This window comes from Macaca nemestrina, chromosome 9 (genome assembly GCF_043159975.1).
Source record: "Macaca nemestrina isolate mMacNem1 chromosome 9, mMacNem.hap1, whole genome shotgun sequence".
In the NCBI taxonomy this organism is placed as follows: Eukaryota; Metazoa; Chordata; class Mammalia; order Primates; family Cercopithecidae; genus Macaca; species Macaca nemestrina.
The window spans coordinates 137,618,549-137,644,707 of record NC_092133.1 but is presented as its reverse complement, the minus strand read 5'-3'; the positions used below and the strand labels follow the sequence as shown (position 1 = coordinate 137,644,707).

Here is a 26,159-nt window from a genome sequence, read left to right as displayed (position 1 = left end):
CGCCGTTCCCTGGGGGTAGATGAGTTTATGAAGATCGGACACCCTGGTCGCCGTTCCCTGGGGGTAGATGAGTTTATGAAGATCGGACACCCTGGTCGCCGTTCCCTGGGGGTAGATGAGTTTATGAAGATCGGACACCCTGGTCGCCGTTCCCTGGGGGTAGATGAGTTTATGAAGATCGGACACCCTGGTCGCCGTTCCCTGGGGGTAGATGAGTTTATGAAGACCAAATTGGGTATGAACAAAAGCACTCTTGGAAAAACGGTATTCAATCAATCCCTAGATGAGCACTTTTTTAACTGTCCAGGCCCACCCCAGATGTCTGAATAGAGTTCTTCTGATCTTGGCTGCTCTATAATTTGGCCTTCACCCCTTGATTTACCCAGCAGATCAGTGACATTCCCCAGTAGACACACACACACACACACACACACACACACACACACACACACACACACACAGCTTCCTGAGGAGGAGTACACAGAAGGGAACACGATCCAGTCTCAACACTAGTGATTACAGACCGTCCCATTCTCTCATTTGAACCCTACACATTGATCCAGCCCAGCCGGGAGGTTTCCCAGCATCTCGTCAGCAGCCAGCATCGCTGTCCAAAACCTGCCCGTTCTTTTTTTGTTTTTGTTTTTTGTTTTTTTGGCTTGATTTGGCTCTATTTTTAGATTGTTTTCCCCTGGGAGAAGGAAGAAATATGAGGGGAACAGAGCAGGGAGAGGTGCCAGCTGTGGCTTGCCAGCCTAGGGTTGCTCCACGGCATGCGTCTACACTGCATTCATGGGCTGGCCTTGCCACACAGAGCCTGGCCCCTGCGGGTCACCAGGCACGCTTCCCATACCCAGCAGAATGTGATCTGGGTTCCAGTTTCTGTTCTCCCCAGTCCTGGGTTAGGTAACTCCGTTGTTTTGACATTGACTCTCCCCCTCACCCATGTGTGTGTGTGTGTGTGTGTGTGTGTGTGTGTGTGTATGTTGGGGGATGTCACTGATCTGCTGGGGAAACCAAGGGGTGAAGACCAAATCATAGAGCAGCCAAGAGCAGAGGGAATCTATTCAGACATCTGGGGTGAGCTTGCACAGTTAACAAAAAGTGCTCATCTAGGGATTGGTTAACCTAATACTTCATAGTTTTTCCAAAAGTGCTTTTGCTCATACCCAATTTGGTCTTCATAATGACCTCTTGAGGTAGATGGGGCTGCTGTTCTCATTTGACAGATGATTTTACTGTGAATGGCTGTCTGTGCACCTCAGAGCCCTGCAGGATTTACGGAAACTGCTTCCAGCTTATTAAGTGAGCCAGTACTCGCTCCTACTTAGGATCATATATTGAGGTTGGACATGGTGGCTTATGCCTGTAATCTCAGCACTTTGAAAGGCAGGAGATTTGCTTGAGGCCAGGAGTTTGAGACCAGTCTGGGCAGCATAATGAGACCCCCATCTCTACAAAAACAAAATATAAAAATTAGCTGAGTGTGGTGGCATACACCTATAATCCCAGATACTTGGGAGGCTGAAGTGGGAGGACAGTTTGAGCCCAGAAACTCTAGGCTGCACTAGAGTTTGTATAATTGTACCAGTGCACTGCAGTCTGGGCAACAGAGCCAGACCCTGTCTCAAAAAAACAAAACAAAACAAAAAAGGATTATATATCGATGAGTTGAATTGCTGCAAATGTAAACATTCATTCATCAAGCAAGCATAGATTGAACACCTTCTCCATATCAGACACTGTGGTAGGGTCTGGTGATTCAAAGATGAACAACTGTCCCTGTTTCTAAGTTGCCTGGAGTCAACTTAGTGATTACTCGCAGGTTTCTATTAATATTTCTATTTCATTGAGAGCAATGGGAACCATTGGTGTCTGCCATTTGGGAAGTGGAAGAGATGCTTAGACAGATAAGGGAGCAGAGGTCTAGACGAGGTGTAGAGAGGGTCAGAACCCGGGTTGGGGTTCCTAACTCCCAAACAATGTTCCCAGCCACACACTGCAGTCACTGTCTTGGCCTCCCATTTCTATTGAATAAGCTTTGGAGATAAGACAAGCCTGGTTCATCATGATTGAGTCTCTAAACCTAGGTATGCAGAGGTTCCCTGGAATTGCGTCTTGAGTCCCTGCTTAATTCAGCTCTTGACATCACAAGATGAATTCACTCTTTAGTGAATTGCACAGACTCTTGAAAACTATGTTTCTGCTGCGCTGAAGTCCCTGAGCGGGCTCCTTAGCCTGGAGGATGCGTGCTTCAATGGGACGTGGCAGCTGCTTTCAAACATTTGAGGGCAAGCACCTGTTGTTGGAGGAGGGGTGCAGGCTTACCCCATGTCCAGCAACAGAAAGAGACAAGGGAGTATGTTCCAGGAAGATCAGCTCGGCTCAGTGTAAGCAACGTCTTTTTAGCCAGTAGTGTCATCTAATAATGGAGCAAACAGCTTGGAGCCAAAGAGCCAGGGGTTCAAGCTGAGGATCCCAGGACTTTTTTTTTTTTTTTTTTTTTTTGAGACGGAGTCTTGCTCTGTCACCCAGGCTAGAGTGCAGTGGCCGGATCTCAGCTCACTGCAAGCTCCGCCTCCCGGGTTTAGGCCATTCTCCTGCCTCAGCCTCCCGAGTAGCTGGGACTACAGGCGCCCGCCACCGCGCCCGGCTAGTTTTTTGTATTTTTAGTAGAGACGGGGTTTCACCGTGTTAGCCAGGATGGTCTCAATCTCCTGACCTCGTGATCCGCCCGCCTCGGCCTCCCAAAGTGCTGGGATTACAGGCTTGAGCCACCGCTCCCGGCCTAATCCCAGGACTTTTCAACAGGGGTTTGTGGATTCAGTGGGAAGCTGGCCTGAGAGCTTTCAAGGCCCTTGGAGTGACCACCTGATTTACCCTTTGTACAGTTTGCTTAGTGCAGAACTTAGAGTTTCACTTTGTGAAGGGCGTAGAACACCAACACTCTTCTTATGGCAAGGATGGGCTTCTGCTCCTGTTCCTTTTCTTTTTCTTTTTCTTTTGAGACTGAGTCTTGCTCTATCACCCAGGCTGGAATGCAGTGGCCCAATCTCAGCTCACTGCAGCCTCCGCCTCCCAGGTTCGAGCTATTCTCCTGCCTCAGCCTCCTGAGTAGCTGGGATTACAGGCACCTCTTACCACACCCGGCTAATTTTTGTATTTTTTTGTAGAGACAGGGTTTCACCACATTGGTCAGTCTGGTCTCGAACTCCTGAGCTCGAGTGATCTGCCTGCCTTAGCCTCCCAAAGTGCTGGGATTACAGACGTGAGCCACTGCTCCCCGCCTCCTGTTCCTTTTCCATCCATGATCTGGAAGAAGGTGGTGTCAGGGTCATAGAAGACCCTTGGACAGGAGACATGGGGCGGGATGGTTTAGGGATTAATAGTGGCCATGTTTCCCCTACCCCAAATGGGGTTTTGCCCAGGGCTGTTCCATTGGTTTATCTGGGCCTCACAGACGTCTAGAGTTTTCTTCATCTTGTTGTGTCTGGATCTGCACAATACTGAGAAATTGTCTGGCAAGAAACAAAGCTACTCGTGTTCTAGGTCATAGTTCCATGGCTTAGCATGAAAACAAGCAAGATCCAGGTGTCCAAGGGCCCCTGCATCCCCGACATGCCTCCTGGGTGGCTGGCCACGTCTGCATGGGGTCACTGTGGCCCAGGACTCAGACTTTCCTCTAGAAGTTGGTTTTGGCAGTGCACCCGGGGACACTGAGTCACCAACCAAACTGGTAAGAGAATGCAGATAAACGTGGTTCGCTTCCAGGAGGATCACAACTGCCAGCAGAGAGTATTTGGGGGGGCTCCCTGCAGAATTCTCTTGGGGGAGAAGGTAGGTGGGAGTTAGGGGCCATTGTGTGTGGCGAGGCAGAGAAGGGAGAATTCGGGCTACTGTACTGGCTACTCTGGCAGAGCCAAGGTGGCGTGATATGTGAGTTTCTCCGTCCATTTTCCATTCACTTATTCTCATGACAGATGCTGGTCTCCTTTGGAGAGGTGAGGCCCGTCACTATTTAATGTGGCACAGTTGCAGGTTCCAACATCCTGCTTTTTTTCTACTCTACCCGGCCCCTTGTTTTCAAGACTTTGAAAGGAATTTTCCAGAATCAAGCTTTCTGGCTCGCCTTCCTCTTTTGCTTTCGTAAGGATAAACACTATTCGGGGGAGAGGGCGAGAGAGCCAAGGCACATGAGACAGCGCAGGCAGGGTGCTGCCTCGTGAGCTTGCCTTTTTGTTTTTTTTTTTTTTGAGACGGGGTCTCGCGCTGTCGCCCAGGCTGGAGTGCAGTGGCGCAATCACAACTCACTGCAACCTCCACCTCCCGGGTTCAAGCTGTTCTTCCACCTCAGCCTCCCAAGTAGCTGGGACAACAGGCACCTGCCACCACACCCAGCTAATTTTTTGTATTATTTTTTTGTAGAGATGGTGGATTAGTCAGGGTTCTCTAGAGGGACAGAACTAATAGGATAGATGTATTTACAAGGGGAGTTTATTAAGGAGTATTGGCTCACACAATCACAAGGTGAGGTCCACAATAGACCGTCTGCAAGCTGAGGAGCAAGGACGCCAGTCCAGGTCCCAAAACCTCAAAAGTGGGAAGTCAGCAGTGCAGCCTTCAGTCTGTGGTCAAAGGTCCAAGAGTCCCAAAGCTGAAGAATGTGGAGTCCGATGTTTGAGGGCAGCAAGCATCCAGCACAAGAGAAAGATGTAGGCTCAGAGACTCAGCCAGTCTAGTTTTGCCACGTTCTTCTGCCTCCTTTTGCTATGGCCATGCTGGCAGCTGATTAGATGGTGCCCACCCAGACTGAGGGTGGCTCTGCCTCTCCCAGTCCACTGACTCAAATGTTAATCTCCTTTCGCAACACCCTCATGGACACACCCAGGAAGAATACTTTGCATTTTTCAATCCAATCAACTTGACATTCAATATTCACCATCACAGATGGGGTCTTGCTGTGTTGCCCAGGCTGGTCTCAAACCCCTGTCCTTAAGCATTCCTCCCCACCTCAGCCTCCCAAAGTGCTGGGATTATAGGCCTGAGCCACTGTACCTGACTTGTTTTAATCTTTTATACTGCATTTTTACTGTACTTCTAATTTTTATTATTATTATTATTTTGAAACGGAGTCTTGCTCTGTCTCCCAGGCTGGAGTGCAATGGCGCTATCTCGGCTCACTGCAACCTCCACCTCCTGGGTTCAAGTGATTGTCCTGACTCAGCCTCCCGAGTAACTAGGATGATAGGTCCCCACCACCATGCCCAGCTAATTTTTGTACTTTTAGTAGAGACGGGGTTTTACCATGTTGGTCAGGCTGGTCTCGAACTCCTGAACTCAGATGATCCACCCACCTTGGCTTCCCAAAGTTCTGGGATTATAGGCGCGAGCCACAGCACCCAGCCTTACAGTACCTTTTCTATGTTTAGATATACAAATACCTACCATTGTGTTACAGTTGCCTACAGTATTCCATAGTCACATGCTGTACAGATTTGTAGCCTAGAAACGACAGGCTGTACCATGTCGCCTAGATGTGTAGTAGGCTCTGCCATCTAGATTTGTGTAAGTTCACTCTGTGATGTTTGCACAATGCAAAAGTGCTTAGTGATGCATTTCTCAGAACACATCCCCATCATTAGGCAACACGTGACTGTGTTTCTTTTCTTCTTCTTTTGCTTGACCAATAAATTAGGACATCTTTTTTTTTTTTTTTTTTTTTTTTTTTGAGACGGAGTCTCGCTCTGCCGCCCAGGCTGGAGTGCAGTGGCCGGATCTCAGCTCACTGCAAGCTCCGCCTCCCGGGTTCACGCCATTCTCCTGCCTCAGCCTCCCGAGTAGTTGGGACTACAGGCGCCTGCCACCGCGCCCGGCTAGTTTTTTGTATTTTTTAGTAGAGACGGGGTTTCACCGTGTTAGCCAGGATGGTCTCGATCTCCTGACCTCGTGATCCACCCGTCTCGGCCTCCCAAAGTGCTGGGATTACAGGCTTGAGCCACCGCACCCGGCCAAATTAGGACATCTTAAAACTTTTGAGAAGTACACAAAAAGCCCAAGCCATCCTCCACATCTTTCATAATTTTTTTTTTTTTTTTTTTTTTAAGGCAGAGAAACCATATTCATTATTCCTTAAGTGGAAGTGAATCCTCATAAAGGTCTTCATCTCTGTTGCCTTCATGCTGAGTAGACTGGGAAGGAGGAAGAGGGCGTTAGTCTTGCTGTTTCAGGGCCGGCAGAGGCAGGAGAAAGTAAGTGGGCCCATGTGATTCAAATGTGTTGTTCAAGGGTCAACTGTATATGGTTGGCTCTCACCATCTAATATTTTACATAGGAATCTTATAGCTCTGTCTGTCATAAATAAAATGAACTTGAAGTTTCCTTTTCTTTGACTTTCTGTTTTACCAATCAAGGTTATGCTAGCCTCAGAAATGACTAGAGTTGCTTTTATTCTTTTCTATTTTCTGGAACAATTTACTTAGATAAATCATCTGGGGTCAGGAGTTCAAGACCAGACTGGCCAACATGGTGAAACCCCATCTGTACTAAAAATACGAAAAAAAATTTAGCCGAGTATGGTGGCGCAAGCCTGTAATCTCAGTTACTCAGGAGCCTGAGGCAGGAGAATCGCTTGAATGTGAGGGGCAGAGGTGGCAGTGAGCCAAGATGGTACCACTGTACTGCAACTGGGCGATAGCACGAGACTCCGTCTTAACAAAAAAAGAAAAGAAAAGAAAAAGAAATGCCTAAAGGAGATGGAGTGACAGGGTCGGGGCAGAGGGAAATGGAAACTTACCGGAGGGTTTGCTGGGACTTAAGTTGAGCAATTTGAGTCACTTCACCCAGAGCCAGGCTATGTGCTGCGTATCCTCCTTACACCCACCTAATGAGACACTAAGTCCACTAGATTGGAGAAAAAAGTATATGATATTTGTAGAAAAATAATAATCTTTTTTTGAGACAGAGTCTTGCTCTGTCACCCAGGCTGGAGTGCAGTGGCACAATCTTGGCTCACTGCAACCTCCACTTCCTGGGTTCAAGTGATTCTTGTGCCTCAGCCTCCCAAGTAGCGGGGATTACAGGTGTGCACCACCACAACCAGCTAATTTTTGTATTTTTAGTAGAGACGAGATTTCGCCATGTTGGCCAGGTTGGTCTCAAACTCCTTACCTCAAGTGATCCGCCCAACTTGGCCTCCCAAAGTGCTGGGATTACAGGCGTGAGCCACCGCACCTGGCCTCTCCGTGTCTTTTCATGACTTGATAGCTCATTTCTCTTTAGAATAGAATCATATTCCATTGTCTGGATGTTCCATAGTTTATTTATCCATTTACCTACCAAAGGACATCTTGGTGGTTTCCATATTTTAACAGTTATGAATAAAGCTGGTATAAACATCTATGTGCATGCTATGAATTGTTTTTTCGAATCCCTGATGTGACATTGTGTGGATCATCTCAGTCTCTGTTCCCAATCATGTATGAGTTACAAATAATTTATTGAAATAAAAGCCCCCTCCCCGTGTCTTTGGCTGGTGATGATGGAAGGGTTTGCTTTCAGTGTTTTGTTTGGTGTCTCACTTCCCTCCCTCATACATGGGATTTTTCACAGGAGCAAATAGTGACTCTTGGTGTCTAATGAGCAACTTCTGATTGCTCCCAGCCTGCTATGCTTGTCACCTCTCTCACTCTCTCTGGGCAGTGGGTAGGTCCTAGCACGGTTTAAACGTTTTAACCTGGCTATGGCTGGCACAGGATCACGGAAATGCGGTTGCTTGTGTTTGTTGTTACAGCAGCATTTGGAAGCACTTGTAGGAGTTAGATGACACTGGCTGGCACAGAAGTGTGGGAACAAAGGTGATCCTGGAGAAAAACCACTCCACTGTCCTCAAGGCTGGACTGAGCTCAGTGAATTCAGCTATGTGAGCACCTCACCAGGCACTTTTTTTTTTTTTTTCTTTTTTTTTTGCAACAGGGTCTCACTCTGTCACCCAGGCTGGAGTGCAATGGTGCGATCACAGCTCACTGCAGCCTCTGCCTCCTGGGCTCAGGTGATCCTCCAACCTCAGTCTCCAAAATAACTGGGACCACAGGTGGGAGCCACCACGCCCAGCTATTTAATTTTTTTTTTTTTTTGCAGAGATGGGGTTTCATGTTGCCCAGGCTGGTCTCTTAACTCCTGAGCTCAAGCAATCTGTCCGCCTGAGCCACCCAAAGTGCTGGGATCTGCACCGGCCAGGATCATTTTCAATAATTGCCCTGCTAATGTCTCATTCTACTCACGGAAGGTCCTTCTCTGATCTTTCCTTCCCAAACAGCTGAATTGTTCTGGGTGAGTCTGAATCACAGCCTGATCAGCTGCTGAATTAGGATTCCACTCAGCACCCTGGGGTTAGGGTGGCCCTATAATGAGTCTCCTAGGGAGCTATCTATCTGTGTCTGTGTCAAGTAGAAGGGAAAAACAAAAACAAAAACAAAAGCAAACAAACAAAAAAACCCAACAAACCCTGCTCCTAATTGGCTTTCTTTCTTGATCTCTGACCTGGTTCATTGACTTTTCTAATCTAAACTCCCTTTACTTCTTCCCATAAAGCAAGTGGGGTTGACTAGGTAGTCTTGAAGTTTCCTTGTATCTTTCATAGGTTCTAGGACAATGACCGAGACAATGACCGAGGAGAAATCATCAATCTGCGCTAGCCTTGGTGTTATTGTAGCTGTAAAAGAATCATCGTATTAGAGGAACGTTTACATTATTGGGGGTGTTTTCTGAAGGACCGCCTTTGTGATACATAGGTTAGGAGCAGGGAAGTTGGCGAAGCCGTAGTTGGATATTTGGGGTGAAGATGGGGTACTAGTAGAGCTAGGGAAGGAGTTAGGAGGATATCCAAACTAGTAAACTCGGAACCAGTAAATTACCAGAATACAGTTGCAGTTGGATTGTTCCTAAGTGATTTTGTAGTGAAGCAGTTTCATCTCTCATGAGGGCTCTACCCTAACTTACCTGGGGCTGTAAAGGTTGCCAGGAGTTCTAGCTGGCCATTAAAAAAACAAAACCAAAAACAAGTGTGCATTCGTCCTTGCTCCCACGCACTCCCAGTTTGCACTTAGATGTAAGGAGCAGGAGGGGGATTGAGTAACTTCCTTTTGCCTGCTGCATAGCAAGTGTAGGAGGCGAATGGGGAAGAACGTAGTCTTCCCTCTAGACTCGCAACGCCTTAAGGAAAAGTGCCCAGTCTGCGAAAGTTCAGCTGGACCTCCGGGACATCAACTCCCTGTGCCCTAAGAGCTGACGGCTGTCAGATGCGTTATCTAGGTCAAGAGATTAATGATGTCCCTCTGCTGGGGCAGACGCCATCTCTCTGCTCTCCCTGTGAGCTGAAACCAGCAATGTGTTTGCAAGCTTGGAGGGAGTGTGGAAGAAGGCCCCCTGGTCCGCTTGCCTGGCCTGTAGGTGTGCAAAATTGGTGGGCAAGCAGCGGGCGCTCAGGTGTACCGTCATTCCCCAGGAACCGCGGGCGCTCTTTGCAGGGGTGCAGCCGCTCTCCCCGCACGCAGCCTGCAGCCCTCCCCGATCCCCCCGAACCCCAGGGCGGGGACTCGTCCCGGTGGCGCGGGCGCTCGCTGCCTGCTGTTTCCCTCTTCGGGTCAGCTTTTATTTCAGGAGTGGAGTGGGACTCTCCCCTGGGCGTTTAGGGTGTCGCCTCTGGCATGTGCTCCCACTGCAGAAAACAAGTCTAAATGCAACGCATCGGGTTTCTGAACAGCCGCCAGAGCGCGGAAACCAGACCGTCAGCAAAGCTGTCGCGGGAACAGGGGCTCTGAAAGGGCGGCGCGGGGGGCGGGGTGCCGGAGTGGGGGTCGAGGCGGGGGGTGGAGGGGTGGGGGGCGGGGCACAGGCCAGGTGGCAGATGTTGCGCGTTCCGGGGCCCCTCGGCAGGCGGCGGGGCGGGAGGAGTGGAGGCCCGGGTGGGGCGGGCGCGCGGGGCGGGAGCAGCCCTGGTCGCCGCCTGGGCGCGGGCGCCCTCCCTGTGGAGCATGCGGGACGTGAGCGACGTGTGGCAGCCTCTGCGCAGAGTTTTCCGCCGCCGTGTAGATTTCAGCAAGCGCCGCCTTCCCTCCAATCACAGCCCAGCCTCAGCGCCAAGTGTGCACCTCTCTGCAAGGCTGCGCAGAGGTCCTGTACTGGGGCTTCGTTTGCAAAAATTACATCCATGTCGTGCTCCGGTGCAGGCGGCGGTTCCCCACCAAAAGCAGCCCAGATCTTCCCCGCACGCCTCTGACTGACTGCACGACCGTCACAAGTCGCGAGCTGGTGCAAACTGCGAGGGCCGGGAAAGGAGACGGGGCACGCATACACCAAAAAGTGGGGAGGCAGAGCTGCAGGGTGTGCAGGATAATGGAGTTAATGGAGTTAATTTTAGGGGTCTGCATAATAAGGGGCCTCCCCCAAGTTTTCCCGCGACTTCGGTAATGAATTGCAGATCGAAATGGGTCTGGTTTTATTCATTCTTCTACTCGGGGCGATAAAAGTTTATTGAATGGTGTGCATGGTGAGTGTGAAAACCAGATGCCAGCTGCCCCCAGCCCCAGTCCACTTCAGTCCAGCTCCCTGGGGCTTTCCCGCCCCCTCCTCGTGCCCAGCATCGCAGGCCTCTCAAGGTTCCCAGTCTTTGGGGTAGGGCAGGGGGAGCAAGGCTCAGTTCAAGTCCAGGTTTCTAAGGGATTCAGGAAAGTGGACAGGGTGAGGCAGGAGGGTCAGGGAAGCTTCCTCTCCCCGGGTGGTACGGGTCGTGGCGGGGGATGGGCTCACGAGTATTATCAGGGGGCAGCCTGGCCCAAGTCCTTACCTGGACAGCGCCTGCCCCGCAGAGCGTGTTAGGAATGCGGAGTATCAGGGCTCCACGGCCCTAAAGGAGCTGCACTGGTAGGATGCACTTTAAGCAACTTCCCAAGGGATTCGGCTCGGGGTCCACGGTCCACACTGGGCAGGACTGCATCGCTGCTCTCCTCCCGGCCAGCACAGTTGAGTTGAGGGGCCGAAATTATTCGGGGAAGCTGCGCCAGACGTCCCGAAGGGACAACGGGACGAGGGGATAACAGCAGCCAGGACCTTCAGCAGGGCTGGGCGGCAGGAGCTGGTGCGCCGCCGTCGCCGGCCCGCAGGGGGAGCCCGCAGGCCGCCTCCCGGCTCGCCCACCCTCCTCCCCACGTGGAAGGGGGCTGGGACCCAAGGAATGCGGCCCGCCCCGAGGCTGACGTGCGCGTCTGCGGCCAGCCCGGATTCTTTAAAAGCCGGCGGTGCGTGGGGCATCCCAGCCGAGCCGGAGAGGAGGCGAGCGGCAGGGCCTGGTGGCGGGAGTGCGGCTGTCACTGCGCCCGAGCATCCCAGAGCTTTCCGAGAGGACGAGCCGGCGGTGCCGGGCATCCCCAGCCTCGCACCCCTCGCAGCACACGTCGAGCCCCGCACCGGCAAGGGTCCGGAACTTAGCCCAAAGCACGTTTCCCCTGGCAGCGCAGGGAACGCCCGGCCGCGCGCCGGCGCACGCCCCCCTCTCCTCCTTTGTTCCGGGGGTCGGCGGCCGCTCTCCTGCCAGCGTCGGGATCTCCGCCGTGGGAAGTGGGCCGTCGGGCACAGCCGCGAAGATGCCGTTGGAACTGACCCAGAGCCGGGTGCAGAAGATCTGGGTGCCCGTGGACCACCGGCCCTCGTTGCCCAGATGTGAGTGCAGCTGCGTGGGGCCGGGCTGCAGGGCGCGCTGCGCTGGGCCGGGCCATTGTGTGGGGAGGCTTTGTGCTGACGCCCCTCTGCGGGGGGCGCGCCCGTGCGGGTTGCGCCGGCGGGGCGGGGCGGAGGCCGCGGGCTGCGCGTCCTTGGCCGGGCGGCGGGGGCGCTGTAGCCCTGTACCGGTGGCTGCCCCGCCGGCCCGGAAACGGCGAGTGCGCCGGGCCGGGTTGCATGCGCCGAGACAGAGGAACGCGCGCGCCTGGGTAGGCGAGTGAGGGGATCCACATGCTCCGCGATCCCTGTCCTCGACCCCCGTACCGGGCGCCCGCGGCCGGAGCGCAGCCCAAGGACCCGGCCGCTCATGCCTCCACCCCTATCCACGGTCCGGATCTCCTCTCTCATCCTGTTTCCATCTCCTCATCCCACTTGCTATGCATTCCTGACCCCTCGCTTCACTTAATAACCTATTTCTCTGTCCTGTTTTCTCTTTCGACATGTATGTTTCTGTTTTTCTCTCTGTTTCTACCTCCTTCGTCTCCCACTCTGTGTTTCTTTCTGCTTTTAACTCTTTCTCTCTTCTTCACTCTCTCTTCCGCGCATCTCCAGTGCTGGGGGCGCCAGGAGAGCCACCTTGAGCCATGCCTGTGCCCCAGGCTTTCGGGAGGGTCGGGGGGTTGGTGAGTGCACAGTTGGCGCTGCTCCACGCGGCCCGGGCGCACGCACTCCCCAGTGCTCGGAATTGGCTGGCAGTGCCCTGCCCCGCCCCGCCCCGCCGGTCGCCCCCTGCCACCCCGCGATCGCTTGGGAGACGGTTACCTCGAGCTCCACCTCAGCTGCGGAGCGCCGCCGCGGAAAAGAGCAGGTGGGCAGCGCAGAGAGGTGACGCTGCCTCTCCAGGTAATGCGCCCTAGCACCCATGGACTGTACAGGGAGCCGCCTGGTGCTGTTTTGCCCAGGTCAGGTCGTAGCCTGAGCAGTGACCGTGGGATCCAGGTGCAAACTCTCCAGGTGGCTTCAGGTTATCCGAAGGCGCGTGAGCACAGGCGGCTGGCAGGGTGGCCCGGGTACCACGTTTCTTAGGACGTCCTCCGCGGGACTTGACAGCTCTTCTGGAGCCCTGCCCGGTCTGAATCACCGGCCTCATCCAGACTTGCCCCTCTCCCCACACCCACCCCCGTGGTGTGCCCTGGGTGGAGACGTCAGCAGATCCACCCTGCTGGATTTCAGGATTCTGGGGTAGCCCTCAGGAGAGATCTTGTTCCCCCTCTTGGTGAGGTAGCCCGGGACTGGGGGCTGCAGGTGTGTTGCCCAGCCCTGTCAGATGTGCTTGAACTGGTATGGCCCATGGTTCTCTTGTCTTTGTGTAAAACCTGTAAGTGGAGTGGAATGCAGCTCTTAAATCCTCAAGGAGGTTTGGGCAAGGCCAAATGCAGAAACAACTTTTGCATAAAACAAGTATTATATCTATAGCACTTTGTAAACTGTAACGGAGGCTAGTCCCATGTATGTAAATACATGTGATTGTATGCATATGCCCATGGGTCTGGGAGGAGTGTCTCATGTCTTCCAGGGTTCTGAGATGGGTAGGCATCAGCTCAGTTGTGATCTTGAGAAACATCAGCATGCACCAAGGCGTTCTCCCTCCAGGCTTGGATCCTGATCTGTTAGACCCCATCAACCTGCACGTCTAGCACGCAGTGAGAGATTTGCCTAAGAATCCCTGTCAGAATCATTCAGAGCTGGAGGGTGGGAGGTTGGCTAAAGCCGAGGGATTAATTCTCTTGTCCCGCCCACTGCTGGCATTCTCCTGTGTGGCTCTGGGGTCTAGTCTCAGACACATTCCTTCTTGTAACAAGATCTGCAACCTGGGTATCACACATCCTTATTTCAGGTGGTGGTGTCTGTCTGTTTATGTAGTCACATTTATCTCTTACTGGAATGGAGGGAAGAAGGTATTTGTATTTGGTATCTTTCCTGACACCTTCCCTAATTCTCTAATGGCATTTGGGACATTGGGTGGGTTTTTCTTTCTTTCTTTTTTTTTGAGATGGTTTTTCACTCTGTCACTGAGGCTGGAGTGCAGTGGTGTGATCTCGGCTCACTGCAACCTCTGCCTCCAGGTTTCAAGCGATTCTCGTGCCTCAGTCCCCCAAGAAGCTGGGGTTACAGGCGTGCGTCACCACGCCCAGCTAATTTTCGTATTTTTAGTAAAGACGGGGTTTCACCATGTTGGCCTGGCTGGTCTCCCGACCTCAAGTGATCCGCCCACCTCAGCCTCCCAAAGTGCTGGGATTATAGGCGTGAGCCACCATGCCCAGCTGGGTGGGTTTTCTTTCTCCTAAACCTGTTGCCATCTTTATAAGGGGCCTTCTCATTGGGGATCTGCAGCAGAGTCCCCTGAGGTTTATTATTTATTTATTTATTCATTTTTGAGGCGGATTCTCACACTGTCACTCAGGCTGGAGGGCAGTGGTACGATCATAGCTCACTGTAACCACCAACTCCTGGGCTCAAGTGATACTCCCGCCTCAGCCTCTCCAGTAGCCGGAACTTCAAGTGTGCACCACCACACCTGGCTAATTTAAACAATTTTTTTCATAGAGATGGAGTCTTGCTATGTTGCTCAGGCTGGTCTTGAACTCCTGGCCTCAAGTGATCCTCCCACCTTGGCCTCCCGAAGTGCTGAGGTTACAGGCATGTGCCACCATTCCCAGCCTCCCTGAGGTTTATTGCTGAAGGAGAGTGTCTAGGACACTGCTTTTTATAGACAAAGAACAGTAAAACAACAAAACAAAAACTACTATATCAATAAGCTGCATTACATTCTTGCCTCGGAGGCACATTAACGGGATGCCCTATTGCTACATCAATGTGGTGGTAAATGTTTCTTACAAAACCTGTAGCTTCCTTCGCATGCATCCCGTAACTCCTGCCGGCTTATTAAATTTGTGAGTCAGCATAATGGGCAGGAAGTACCTTTTTGACTGGCAAGGTCTGACTTTTCTTTCTGTTCTTCATCACTAAAATTCAAGAGCCTCTGTGTTCTGAGGGATCCTGGGTACTGGGCTGAGTCCTCAGACAGTGCTTGGGACTTGGCATTAAATCAGAAGTTGCCATGATCAGTGGAGCTAATGGGGTATTGATCAAGCCAGTGCAGGGTTGTAAACAACAGGTAAAAGACAGCCTTTTAAAGCACTAAACTTTCTTTTTTGAGACAGGGTCTCACTCTGTCACCCAGGCTGGAGTGCAATGGTGCAATCATGTCTCATTGTAGCCTCGAACTGCTGGGCTCAAGCAATCCTGCCTCAGCCTCCTGAGTCGCTGGGAGTGTGGGCATGTGCTACTGCGCCCAGCTAAGTTTTAAAAATATTTTTGTACAAATGGGGTCTTGCTATGTTGCCCAAGCTGGTCTCGAATTCCTGGCGTCAAGCGATGCCCCCTTGGCCTCCCAAAGTGCTGGGATTACAGGCGTGAGCCACTGTACCTGGCCTTTTTTTTTTTTTCTTCTACTTAAATACAGTGAAATGAGACAAACTGCTAGCTTGTCTTTGCTCAGGATTTAGATAGACACCGCAGGAAATTGAGTCTGAAGAAAGGTGGATGTGGTACTCAAATACAGATAGACTCTCATCTCGGTAGGGAGTTACACTGGCTGATGGTGTTCTACCTTAAGGAAGCGGGGTGGGTGATGTCCTAGAGAAATCCTGCCTTATCCCTGGGTAGCCCCTACAGTTTATTTTCTGGGGATGCATTCTGTGTTAGGGTTTGAGTCAGTGGGGGATACAGGCCGTGTGGGCCGCTGCCTGTCTGTCTGCGCACTGCACACCGTTGGAGAGGTTAGTAACTTAATCTAGCTGGGAGAGCAGGAATAGGAACCCGGGGTGCCAGCCTCTCACTGTCCAGGTGAGGGATTCACCATCCATCTGGCTGCTGCTTTCCATAACTGGCTCCTTGTGTCACTGTATCCCACAGCTAAGTGTTCACCGGCCAGCCTTCAGTTTTCTTTTGACTTCCTGTGTACGTTTAACTGCAGGGAACAGGCCCCAGTAGGCAATCTGCGTTGTACACTGATGGTACTGCGGGCTTGTAGACATTGGCCCAAAGGCACTACTCAGCCACGCTGACCCTGTCTTCCCCAAGTAGCCTCTGTCTCACGGGTACACAGTGCATGCACCTGGTACATGTGCCCAGCGAGCGAGCGTGTTGTGAACGTAACAACCTTGCAGAATCGAAGCTCTGTACTTGGGACTTGATAACTTTCTGGGAGGATTTGCCGAAATGGCCATGGTCATAACCACGACAATACTTTGCGCATGAGTCCCCCAGACTCAATTCGGGTGTTTAGTCTGTTACCCAGGGTCTTTACACAGTTGCTTCCTTCCCCTGTGACGCAGTGACATCTGTGTTCCCCCAGGCATGTTTCAATTGGCATATAAAGTCCACATCTAAATACATTTAAGTTTCACAACTTTCAAAACTTTGTGTGTGTGAAAAAGAAGTTAAAATATTAAACATTTACATAAAATGAAATGAGACACACAGTTACTCTTTGGAAAATCTTGTGTTAAACTCTAATTTTTTTGTTGTTTTTTTTTTGAGACAGAGTTTTGCTCTGTTGCCCAGGCTGGAGTGCAGTGGTACAATCTCAGCTCACTGCAACCTCTGCCTCCCGAATGCAAGTGATTCTCCTGCCTCAGCAGATGGGATTACAGGTGCCTGCAACTGAGCCTGGCTAATTTTTGTATTTTTAGTGGAGACGGAGTTTTGCCATGTTGGCCAGGCTGGTTTTGAACTCCTGACCTCAGGTGGTCTGCTCTCCTCTGCTGCTCAAAGTGGTGGGAGACCGTGCCCAGCCAATACCTATCTTTTCTAATCACTGTGTCTTGCCAGGGAGGGTGATGAGGCAGGTGGGGGTGTCTCCTTTTTGGTGCTAAAAAGGCCCATTGAGAAGAGAAGAAGAAACTGAGGGTCACAGAATTGGAAACATGAGGTATGCTATGAGGTTTTAAAAGGGGCCGGGGTTGGAAAGTAAGACTCAAAGATTTAGTGAGGATTTGTGATTACCTCATCTGTCCAAGACAGTGGTGGGTGTCCGAAGGGAGGGACAGCTGCAAACACCTCTGGCGCCCCTCTCTTTGAATCTCACTGTACGAGAAACCAGCGCATAGGCAGAATGGCTCTGCTTTGCCAAGAAGGGACTGGTGGTTTATTTGGGTTTGAAATCCAGTCTGAACTTTTGCCCTATGGTATTTACTCTGCTGTCTTTATTGTTGTTGTTTTTCCCTCCCTAAAAGTCTACTGCCAGAGGATATTTGTTCCTATGATTAATGTGTAGACATAATCCCCTATTGGATAAATCAATCAGCCTCTGCTTCCTTGGCGTGGTTCTGACAGAGATATTCTGCACATGTGCACAGCTGAAAGTATGTGTGTGCATCGGTCTCTGCATATCTGGGTGTCCTTAGGAGCAGCGGTGTGGTGGGGACACCTGGTAGGACCAGGAGGGCCCCTTGGCCTGGGGGAGGAGTCAGTGGATGGGTATTGTTTCCAAGGAGTTGCTGCTACTTTTCTGATGTGGCAGCTACAGCTGCCAGAATGACCCTGGGCACAGTGGGGTGTGCCTCACTGGCTTTCAGGGAGGCCACCATCTCTCTGTGTGCTCCTGGGGACACAAGAAAGCCCCTGGGTGCTTTGTGCTTGTTTGTTCCACTTACGTGCTCAGGATGCCTGGCTCACCCTGGGCAATGAAAAGCGTCTGATTTCAAGGAACTGTTTGTTCTAGGTCACTGGACACCAAGGGCATGCCAGCCCAGGGCTCTTAGCATCTCCTGAGCATCTCCTCATCCGCAGATAGCCTGTCTGTCTCCTCACTCTGCCTGCTGAGAAGGCCACTAATGGTCTCCAGATCGCGTGGAGGGGACAAAGACCCACATTTCATGCCTGCCTCCCCGTCCCCGCCTCCAGGCCTAGGAGCAGATCCTGGACCTTGACTCCAGTCTGGAGCCCTGTGGGGGGATCCGGCTGACAGAGGGGCTTCTTCCCTGAGCCACTGCCCATCTGAGGGTGGCGGCTTCCACAGCCTAAGCCTGCTCAGTTCGGACATCAGGGCCTCTGTCCAGTCTGACGTCTGCCTGGTTCTGTGTGCAGCTTTCAGAGGATTTCCTGCAGGCCATGCGGGCTGTGTCTGGGGATGGTGAGGACAGCCAGGCTGAGCACGTGGCAGTGGGCGCTGGGCAGTGCCGCCCAGGCGGGAGCTGGCGGGTATCATCTGGCCCTGGAGCTTGCATGTCGGCAGGATGCGGGAGTTGCCTGAGACTCTCAGGGCCAGGCGATAGCCGGGAAGATACTCGGTCCTTGGCTTCCAGAACAGGGGCTTCTGGCTGCTTTCTGAAAAACCCAGCAAAACCCCGCTCCCTGCTGTGCTGTCTTACTGAGATGCCGAGACCGTTGTGTAGCCGTGGAAGCCAGGAGGGAGCTGGCAGGCAAGAGCATATCCAGGTTTCCTGGAGACAGCTCCGGCCCCTGCCTGAGGCTTCGTACCGTCCCTTCCCTCGGCAGTACCCCAGTGTTCATCCGAGCCTGGCACCAGAAGAGGGGGTCAGACAGGGTGAGAGGCTCAGGCGTGGAGGATTTACCTGTCCACTGGGGTAATTTTAGCATTCTGCCTCCCTGACCTACTTTGATTTGATAAACTCTTTTCATTTTCTTCTAATTTTTTTTTTTAATTAATTTTTTTGTAGAGACAGGGTCTTGCTGTGTTGCTCAGGCTGGTCTCAAACTCATGGTCTCAAGTGATCCTCTTGCCTCGGCTTCCCACAGTACTGGGATTACGGGCATGAGCCACCGTGCCTGGCTGTAAACTCCTACTTTTAGAAATTACGTTTTTAAAGATTTTTGTTTTTTAGAAATGCTGCCCATACCTCCTATGTGGAGGTTCGGGTATTGATGGTGGGCCTCTCTGTCTCTTGACCCCGGGGCCCCAGACCCCTGTTCTGTCCCCTTGTTGTGTTGGAATCCACCCTCTCAACTATGAGCCCCACCCTCCCTGGCAAGAGCAGTCCTTTCCTCCCACCCACAGGGGCATTTCCACTTCCACTGTGGTGTCAGTCACTGGTTCCCTGCTGGGTTTGTGTGTATCAGCTCGGGAATTTGGTGTTGGGACTGTCTTTGCCAAGTAGAACCTAAAGGCAGGATTGAGGGACAGGGAGTGGCTGGGGGGCTGTGGCCACTAGGGTTGCCTGGTCCCTCTCTGGTACAATGCCAGGGACTGCAGGATGGGGAGATGAAATGAAAATTTCAATGAATGCTGGGTATGGTGGCTATGCCTGTAATCCCAGCACTCTGGGAGGATTGCAGAAGTTCGAGACCAGCCTGGGCAACACAGCAAGATCCCATGTCTACAAAGATAAAAAAAATTAGCCAGGGATGGTGGTGTGCACACTTGTAGTTCCAGCTATTGGGGAAGCTAAGACCAGAGGATTGTTTAAGTCCAGAGGTTCAAGGCGGAAGTAACCTCTGGTGGCCACTGCACTCCAGCCTGGGCAACAGAGTGAGACCCTGTCTCAAAAATATTTTTGGTGAAATTCTTCAGCGTTATTGTTGGGCGTGGCCTCTGCTCCTCTTCTCCGGTCACTTGGTCCATGACACACCCTTCTTGCTTGTTTTTCCAGCCTGTGGGCCAAAGCTGACCAACTCCCCCACCGTCATCGTCATGGTGGGCCTCCCCGCCAGGGGCAAGACCTACATCTCCAAGAAGCTGACTCGCTACCTCAACTGGATTGGCGTCCCCACAAAAGGTGAGGCTGGGTCTTGAGGCCAGTCCCCTGCAAATGCAAAAACTTGACCTTTCCAGCTCAGTTGCTGGCTTCACAGGCAGGACCAACCCAGGCACATCTGTCCCCTGGTCGGGGAGTCTGATCCTGCCTCCCGTGCAGCTGGATCCTCCTCCACACTCTGTGTACACCCTTCTTCTGTTGGGGTTTTTTCCTCATTGGCCATTCTCTTTCCCACTCCCCTAAATCCTGCCCTGACTCAAATTTCACCTCCTTCAAAACCATCTCCGGCCACCTCAGTCCTTTACATTCCTGTGGCACTCAGTCCTAGCTAACATTCCTCTGCTGATGGCCCTAAGCACTGCATACCATAGATGAAGGGACTTCAACCCCCGGGCTGTGGACTGCTATGTGAGTGGCCTGTTAGGAACCGGGCTCCAGGAAGTGAGTGGCAGTGAGTAAGCATTCCCACCTGAGCTCCTCCTCCTGTGTGATCAACGGTGGCATTAGATTCTCATAGGAGTGAACCCCATTGTGAACTGGGCATGTGAGGGATCTAGGTTGTGTGCCACTTATGATAATCTAATGCCTGATGATCTGAGGTGGAACAGTTTCATCCCAAAGCCATACACCCACAGCCCCTCCCTGTCCATGGAAAAACTGTCTTCCACGAAAGGGGTCCCTGGTGCCCAAAAGGATGGGGACCGCTGTTGTAGATGATGCGTTTAAGAATCTCTGCTTGGTCTTCCCAACTAGATGGTGCACATCTTGTGGATAGGTGGATAGGCACTGGTTTTTTTTTTTTAATTTTATTTTAGATTAGGGGTACATGTGCCTGTTTGTTACTTGAGTATATTGCATATTGATGGGGACTGGGCTTCTAGTGAACCTGTTACCCAGATAGTGAACATTGTACCCAACTGGTTATTTTTTAACCCTTGCTCATCTCCCACCCACCCCTCTTTTGAGGGCATGGTTTTTGTGTTTACCATCCCCGCTGTGCCCAGCTCAGTGCCCAGGAACCATGGAACACATTCCCCCGGCCCTGGCCCTGGCGGCTGCACCAGCAGAAGGGCTGACCTAGATCTGGCAGTGGGCGTGAGACCCCACTCACTTTCTGATACCATTGGTGGAAATGTGTTGTCCCTATTTTTGCTAGACTTGGGGCCTCCCCCAACCCATCTTCACAGTGTCAGTCTCTGGTTTAGGATATCGTGAGACTGGGATGAGACTGGGATTGTAGACTTGGCTGGAGGGGACAGTGTTGCAGAGCATGTGGCAGGGGCATTGCAGCTGGACTGGGGAAGCCGGCTGCCTGTGGCCTGCTGTCCTCAGGAGTTGAGGGTAGCGCAGGACTGAGTGCCGCCATTGCTTCCATGTTGTATCATCTCATTCAGTCAGCGTGGTTGGCTGGGTGGCTCTGCCTTTGGTCGATCCCACGATCCCAGTGTGAGTTGGCCCCTTCCTCCTGCTCAATCATCCAGGCTGTTCTCCTCTTTCCCGTCCACAGTTTTCAACGTCGGGGAATATCGCCGGGAGGCTGTGAAGCAGTACAGCTCCTACAACTTCTTCCGCCCCGACAATGAGGAAGCCATGAAAGTCCGGAAGTAAGGCTGGGCCGGGGGAGTAAGGCTGGGCCGGGGGAGTAAGGCTGGGCTGCAGGAGTAAGGCTGGGCAGGGGGAGTAAGGCTGGGCCGCGGGAGTAAGGCTGGGCCGCGGGAGTAAGGCTGGGCCGGGGGAGTAAGGCTGGGCTGCTGGCTTCAGCTTGCTTTGTTCTGAGCCAGGCTCTGTAGGAGGCAGAGAAAGCCGGCCTGCGGGGTGGCTCCTGTTGGTGGCCTTCAGGGCTGTGCAGTGTGGCAGCAAGCCCCCCTGCCCCTCTGAGGTTGCTCTCATCTGTTCCCTGAGGGTCTCACTGAGCTGACCCTCACTGGGACAGCCGCAGAAGCACCCTCACTGAGAATTAGCAAGTCCTGTTTGCCAACAGTGTCTGTTTATGTTTGGAAAGGATTTCTTGTTAAGTGCGAGTTGATTGTGAAACCCTAGTGCAAGGGTGTTTGGCCCCGGCTGCATGGGCTGGAGTCTCCTGGGGGATGCTAAAACCCCTGATGCCAGGCCCCACCCCAGACCAGTTAGCGCAACTCTGTGGGTGGCTCTGGGCAGCCATTTCTTAGCAGCTCCCCAGGAGTGGTTCCCGTGTGCAGCCTGGCACCAGCACCGCCTCCCGAGGGTGCCTGAAGCCACCTGTGCAGGGCCCCAGGTTGGTAGCCTCTGGGCCTGAGGGGCGCTGGCCAGCCTGCCCAGTGCTGAGCAGTGTAGAATGGAACCACCAGTTACTCTGCCTGTCAGGGTGCGTCGGGGGTTTCTTGGGCTGCCCCAGCGGATGCACTAGCGCTGACATTTGGTATCTCTTGTGCATTCCAGGCAGTGTGCCTTAGCTGCCTTGAGAGATGTCAAAAGCTACCTGGCGAAAGAAGGGGGACAAATTGCGGTAAGTCCAGGGAATGTAGCTGGCTCAATGTCCAGTCCCACCCAGGAGGGCGTCCTCACTGGCCTGGGGTGTACTGAGACCTGTGCCTCTGGCCCTGAGGGTGGAGGAAACCAGGGGGCCAGGGCAGCCCAGTGGCTCAGGGAGGCGGATATGGGATGGACTCAGGGACCCACCCCCTCTGCGGCCAGTCCCCCACCTCCAGGGTGGGCAGGACCTGGGTGGCCCACAGGACCACTGGCCCTTCCTTGTACACTGTCCCATTGCACGTTACTGTTTTGCTTGTTTGCTTTTGGGGTATTCCCCCCATGCTACCACCCCTGAGTGCTGTTGGTAGTTGGGGGAGGCCTGCCCCGTGGGTGCGCCCTGGAGGGGACTGTGGGCAGGCACCAGCTCCCCTGAAGCGCTTTTGGGACTTATTGCTGGAGATGATGACCTGGCATCCTTGCTGTTCTGGTAAACGTTGTTAAACTCAAACTTAGAGTCGTCTTCTTGGCCCTTTGCTCTCCACATCAGGTTTTCGATGCCACCAATACTACCAGAGAGAGGAGACACATGATCCTTCATTTTGCCAAAGAAAATGACTTTAAGGTGAGCTGAGCATCTTGTGTTGTGCTAGAGGGCTCGGGAGACAGGAAAAGGCCTCAGGAAGCAGCCTGAGTCCTGCTTGGTCCTTCCCCTCCTGCTGCCCATGTTCCTGAGTCTGCTCAGTCCCTCCTCTCCTGCTGCCCACGTTTTGCGGCCTTAAATTAGGGCCTTTGTGTGGTAGGGCTCTTGGGGGCCGTGGGGTGTCCCAGAGGGGTGGTGGCGGGAGGCAGCAGTGAGGAGGTGGCCTTTCCTGTCTGTGGGAGTTGGTGGGTGGCGTGCTTCCACCTTGTCCGGACGATGACATCGCAGTGATGGCAAGGTTGGTCCTTCATGGTGTTTGTTTTCTAATATCCCCACCTCACTTCCACCAGGCATTTTTCATCGAGTCCGTGTGTGACGACCCTACAGTTGTGGCCTCCAATATCATGGTAAGACAGCTGGGAACCCCAGGCTCCTGCAGCAGTGTAGACCACAAGGACATTTGCAGTCTGAGGAAGTGGGGGACCGGGTCCGGCTCGGAAGCGCAGCTGAGCCCTTAGGACGAGCAGCCCCCAGTTGGCTGTTGATTGGGAGGTCAGACCTACAGAGCCGTTTTTAACCCAGAGGCCTGTCCTGTGAGGGACTAGCTCCATCTAGGGCAGTGGGCAGGCTTGGATGGGACGTAGGAAATAATTCAGGGAGACAGGAGTAGTTTCTGTTGGTGGCAGGAGACTGACAGCTAGTGGTGATGGGGCTGCCGGGGCAGAGGGCATCTCATTGCCCCCAGCGGGACAGGAGGCAGCAGCGGGTCGCTTGCTTTGACGGCTCCGGGAGGTAAGAATGCTTGGGCAGTGGCAAGAGTCCGTAGGGCTCAGCAGCCCCCTAAGTTTGGGAGGTGAGACTGTCTTCCTGCCGATTCATCTTGTGAACCTGCCACGAACCCTCCTGTCTGTGCTGTGCACGGGAGCTTGCCCAGATAAACTGAGGGCACTTGGCACCATAACTTGATGAATTTCTCCAGTGTTGCCACTTGATAGCAATATATATAAACAGGAGTTGTTACTATGGAGACTTACTACAGGCCGCCACCCTGTGTTGGAGACAATTTTCAGCTTAAACATATTAGAATATGACAATTCTGTAAAGAAAAGCAGTTCTGAAAACGTACACTGGGACGCTGTGGTGTTGGCATCTTTGCATCTTTAGAGGGGATGCTAAGCATGTGTTAGCCCCGGTGGTGGACGTATTTCTAGATATCTTTAGGAAATGAATTCCTGTTTCAGGAAGGGCTATTTGAATTGTGAAAAGTCAGTTTAGATTTGTCCAGTGGGTGCAAAGGAGGAGGCTCAGAGTACGAGGAAATCACCTAAACAGAGGGTTTGCCACCTTTCTTGGGCTCGGCACTCCTCATTCCCCTCAGTTGACAGCAGGGTGCAGCTGTGAAGTCATTTTTCCCAGTGAGCGGTCACCGATGTGCTTAGCAAGGAGTTTAGCATTTGTCTGGTTGTCCACAAACAGATAATCATTTGCCCCAACCCGCCGTGTTCGGACATCTCTTTCTGATGAAATCTCAAAGCAGCTTTGTAGATCCAGGCATTTGTGAACTTAGATTTTTTTTTTTAAATTGTGGTAAAATATACATAATGTAAAATTTACCATCTTAACCATTCTATTTATTTATTTATTGAGATGGAGTCTCCTGTTGCCCAGGATGGAGTGCAGTGGTGTGATCTTGGCTCACTGCAACCTCTGCCTCCTGGGTTCAAGCATTTCTCCTGCCTCAGCCTCCTGAGTAGCTGGGATAACAGACGTGTGCCACCATGCCCGGCTAATTTTTTTGTATTTTTAGAGGAGACAGAGGTTTCACCATGTTGGCCAGGCTGGTCTCAAACTCCTGACCTCAAGTGATCTGCCCGCCTTGGCCTCCCAAAGTGCTGGGATTACAGGCGTGAGCCACCAAACCCCGCCATCTTAGCCGTTTTTTAAATGCGCGGTTCAGCAGCAAATTATATTTGCATTGTTGGGCAACCACCACATACTATCCCCAGGACTTTCCCATCTTCCCCAGCTGAAACTCTGCCAGGACAGAGACACAACTCCCCACTGACTCGAGTCTTTGAAGAGTGGCTGCCTCTCAGTGACAGCAGTGGTTGATGAGAAAAAGAGCCCAGGCATTCAGAGATGCTGTTTCCCTAAAATCCAGCTGGTTTCTGGGGCCTGTGCCCCTGTGGGTGTTGGTAGACCTGTGTTGTTGCCTGGGAGAGCGAGCCCTGGAAAGGAGCAGGCACAGCCCTAGTTGGAGAAGCAGTTAACCGCAGACTGGTCACACTGGGGCTGCCTCGGGTGGTTGAGGGGTGGAGGAGAAGCCACACAAGGCCAGAGGCATCTCTGGGAACTCCTGAGCGCACCTTAGAACCAGCAGCCTCCTCCCGGCGCGGGGAGCATTGCAGGTGCCCACGTGGAGCTCGGTTGAGTTCAGCGCCAGGCTGTCTGGCGGTGCCTCCGGCACGGGACAGATCCTGACTTGCTGGAGCATTCAGAGGTGTCCTTTATGGAATCCCCGTGGGTTTCCTGTCTCTGTCCTTCCGGCTGCAGTTCTCCATCTCCCCAGGGAATCCTCCCCATGTAACATCAGGCTGTGACTCAGCCCCCAGGATCTTTTTCCCTTTCTCTTACATGCTGGGCCGGCTCATCTTTGTACTGAGGCTTCTGTGCGCTCCCCTTTTGAAAGCCCCAAATCCTGCTTAATCTCGGCAGAAAGCCTTCCCGCGTGATTCATCAGCCGCCCCTTTGTGGTGTTGCAGGAAGTTAAAATCTCCAGCCCGGATTACAAAGACTGCAACTCCGCAGAAGCCATGGACGACTTCATGAAGAGGATCAGTTGCTATGAAGCCAGCTACCAGCCCCTAGACCCCGACAAATGCGACAGGTGATTCCCATGGCTGGCCGTCTCCGCAGACCCACATGAGAGTTCTTATTGCATTCTTGATGTTCCCACAAAGCATGTGCTCCTGGATACCTTAAAAACAAAATTTTTTTTTAAGACAGTTTTTTTTTGTAGAGATGAGGTCTCGCTATGGTGCCCTGGCTGGTCTTGAACTCCTGGCCTCAGGTGATTCACACACAGCTGCTGGATACCTTTATCAATTCTCTTTGAAAATATCTTTTAAAAACAATCCCTGACGACAAACCATATTCAGTGGGAATATTTTGAACACTGTAGAAGTATAGGAAGTCAACATAGAGTTGAGGCTGATCTTGCTACTGTCCCTCTGATAGTTTCTTTCTTTTTTCTTTCCTTTACTTTCTTTCCATTTATTTATTTACTTACTTACTTATTACTTGCTTACTTGCTTAGAGACAGGGTCTCCCAGGCTGGAGTGCAGTGGCATGATCATAGCTCACTGCAAGTTCAAACTTCTGGGCTCAAGTAATCCTACTGCCTCAGCCTCCTGAGTTGCTGGGACTACAGGTGTGGCTGTCCACACCCAGCTAATTTTTTTTTTCTTTAGTAGAGATGAGGTCTTGCTATGTTGCCCCGGCTGGTCTTGAATTCCTAGACTCAAGCAGTCCTCTTGCCTCAGCCTCCCAAAGTGCTGGGATTATAGGCATGA

The 26,159-nt window shown here is 52.3% G+C and overlaps 1 protein-coding gene across 13 annotated transcripts in view; it reads left to right on the top strand.

Annotated features, from left to right (window-relative positions):
• Positions 1–26,159, top strand: part of LOC105494360 (6-phosphofructo-2-kinase/fructose-2,6-biphosphatase 3) — a 318,705-nt gene that overhangs the window by 48,341 nt on the left and 244,205 nt on the right. For 4 of the 13 annotated variants that reach the window (XM_071070502.1, XM_011762716.2, XM_011762712.2 and 1 more), the window contains exons 1-7: positions 11,582–11,715; positions 19,392–19,517; positions 21,004–21,100; positions 21,915–21,981; positions 22,495–22,569; positions 22,938–22,994; positions 25,350–25,474. In XM_071070502.1, coding sequence (XP_070926603.1) covers positions 11,640–11,715; positions 19,392–19,517; positions 21,004–21,100; positions 21,915–21,981; positions 22,495–22,569; positions 22,938–22,994; positions 25,350–25,474 — 623 coding nt within the window. In that variant the 5' untranslated portion in view covers positions 11,582–11,639. Of the gene's footprint in view, positions 1–11,581; positions 11,716–11,873; positions 12,619–19,391; positions 19,518–21,003; positions 21,101–21,914; positions 21,982–22,494; positions 22,570–22,937; positions 22,995–25,349; positions 25,475–26,159 lie in introns of those variants that run through there. The other 9 variants (XM_071070510.1, XM_071070508.1, XM_071070506.1 and 6 more) reach the window with 5 other exon arrangements.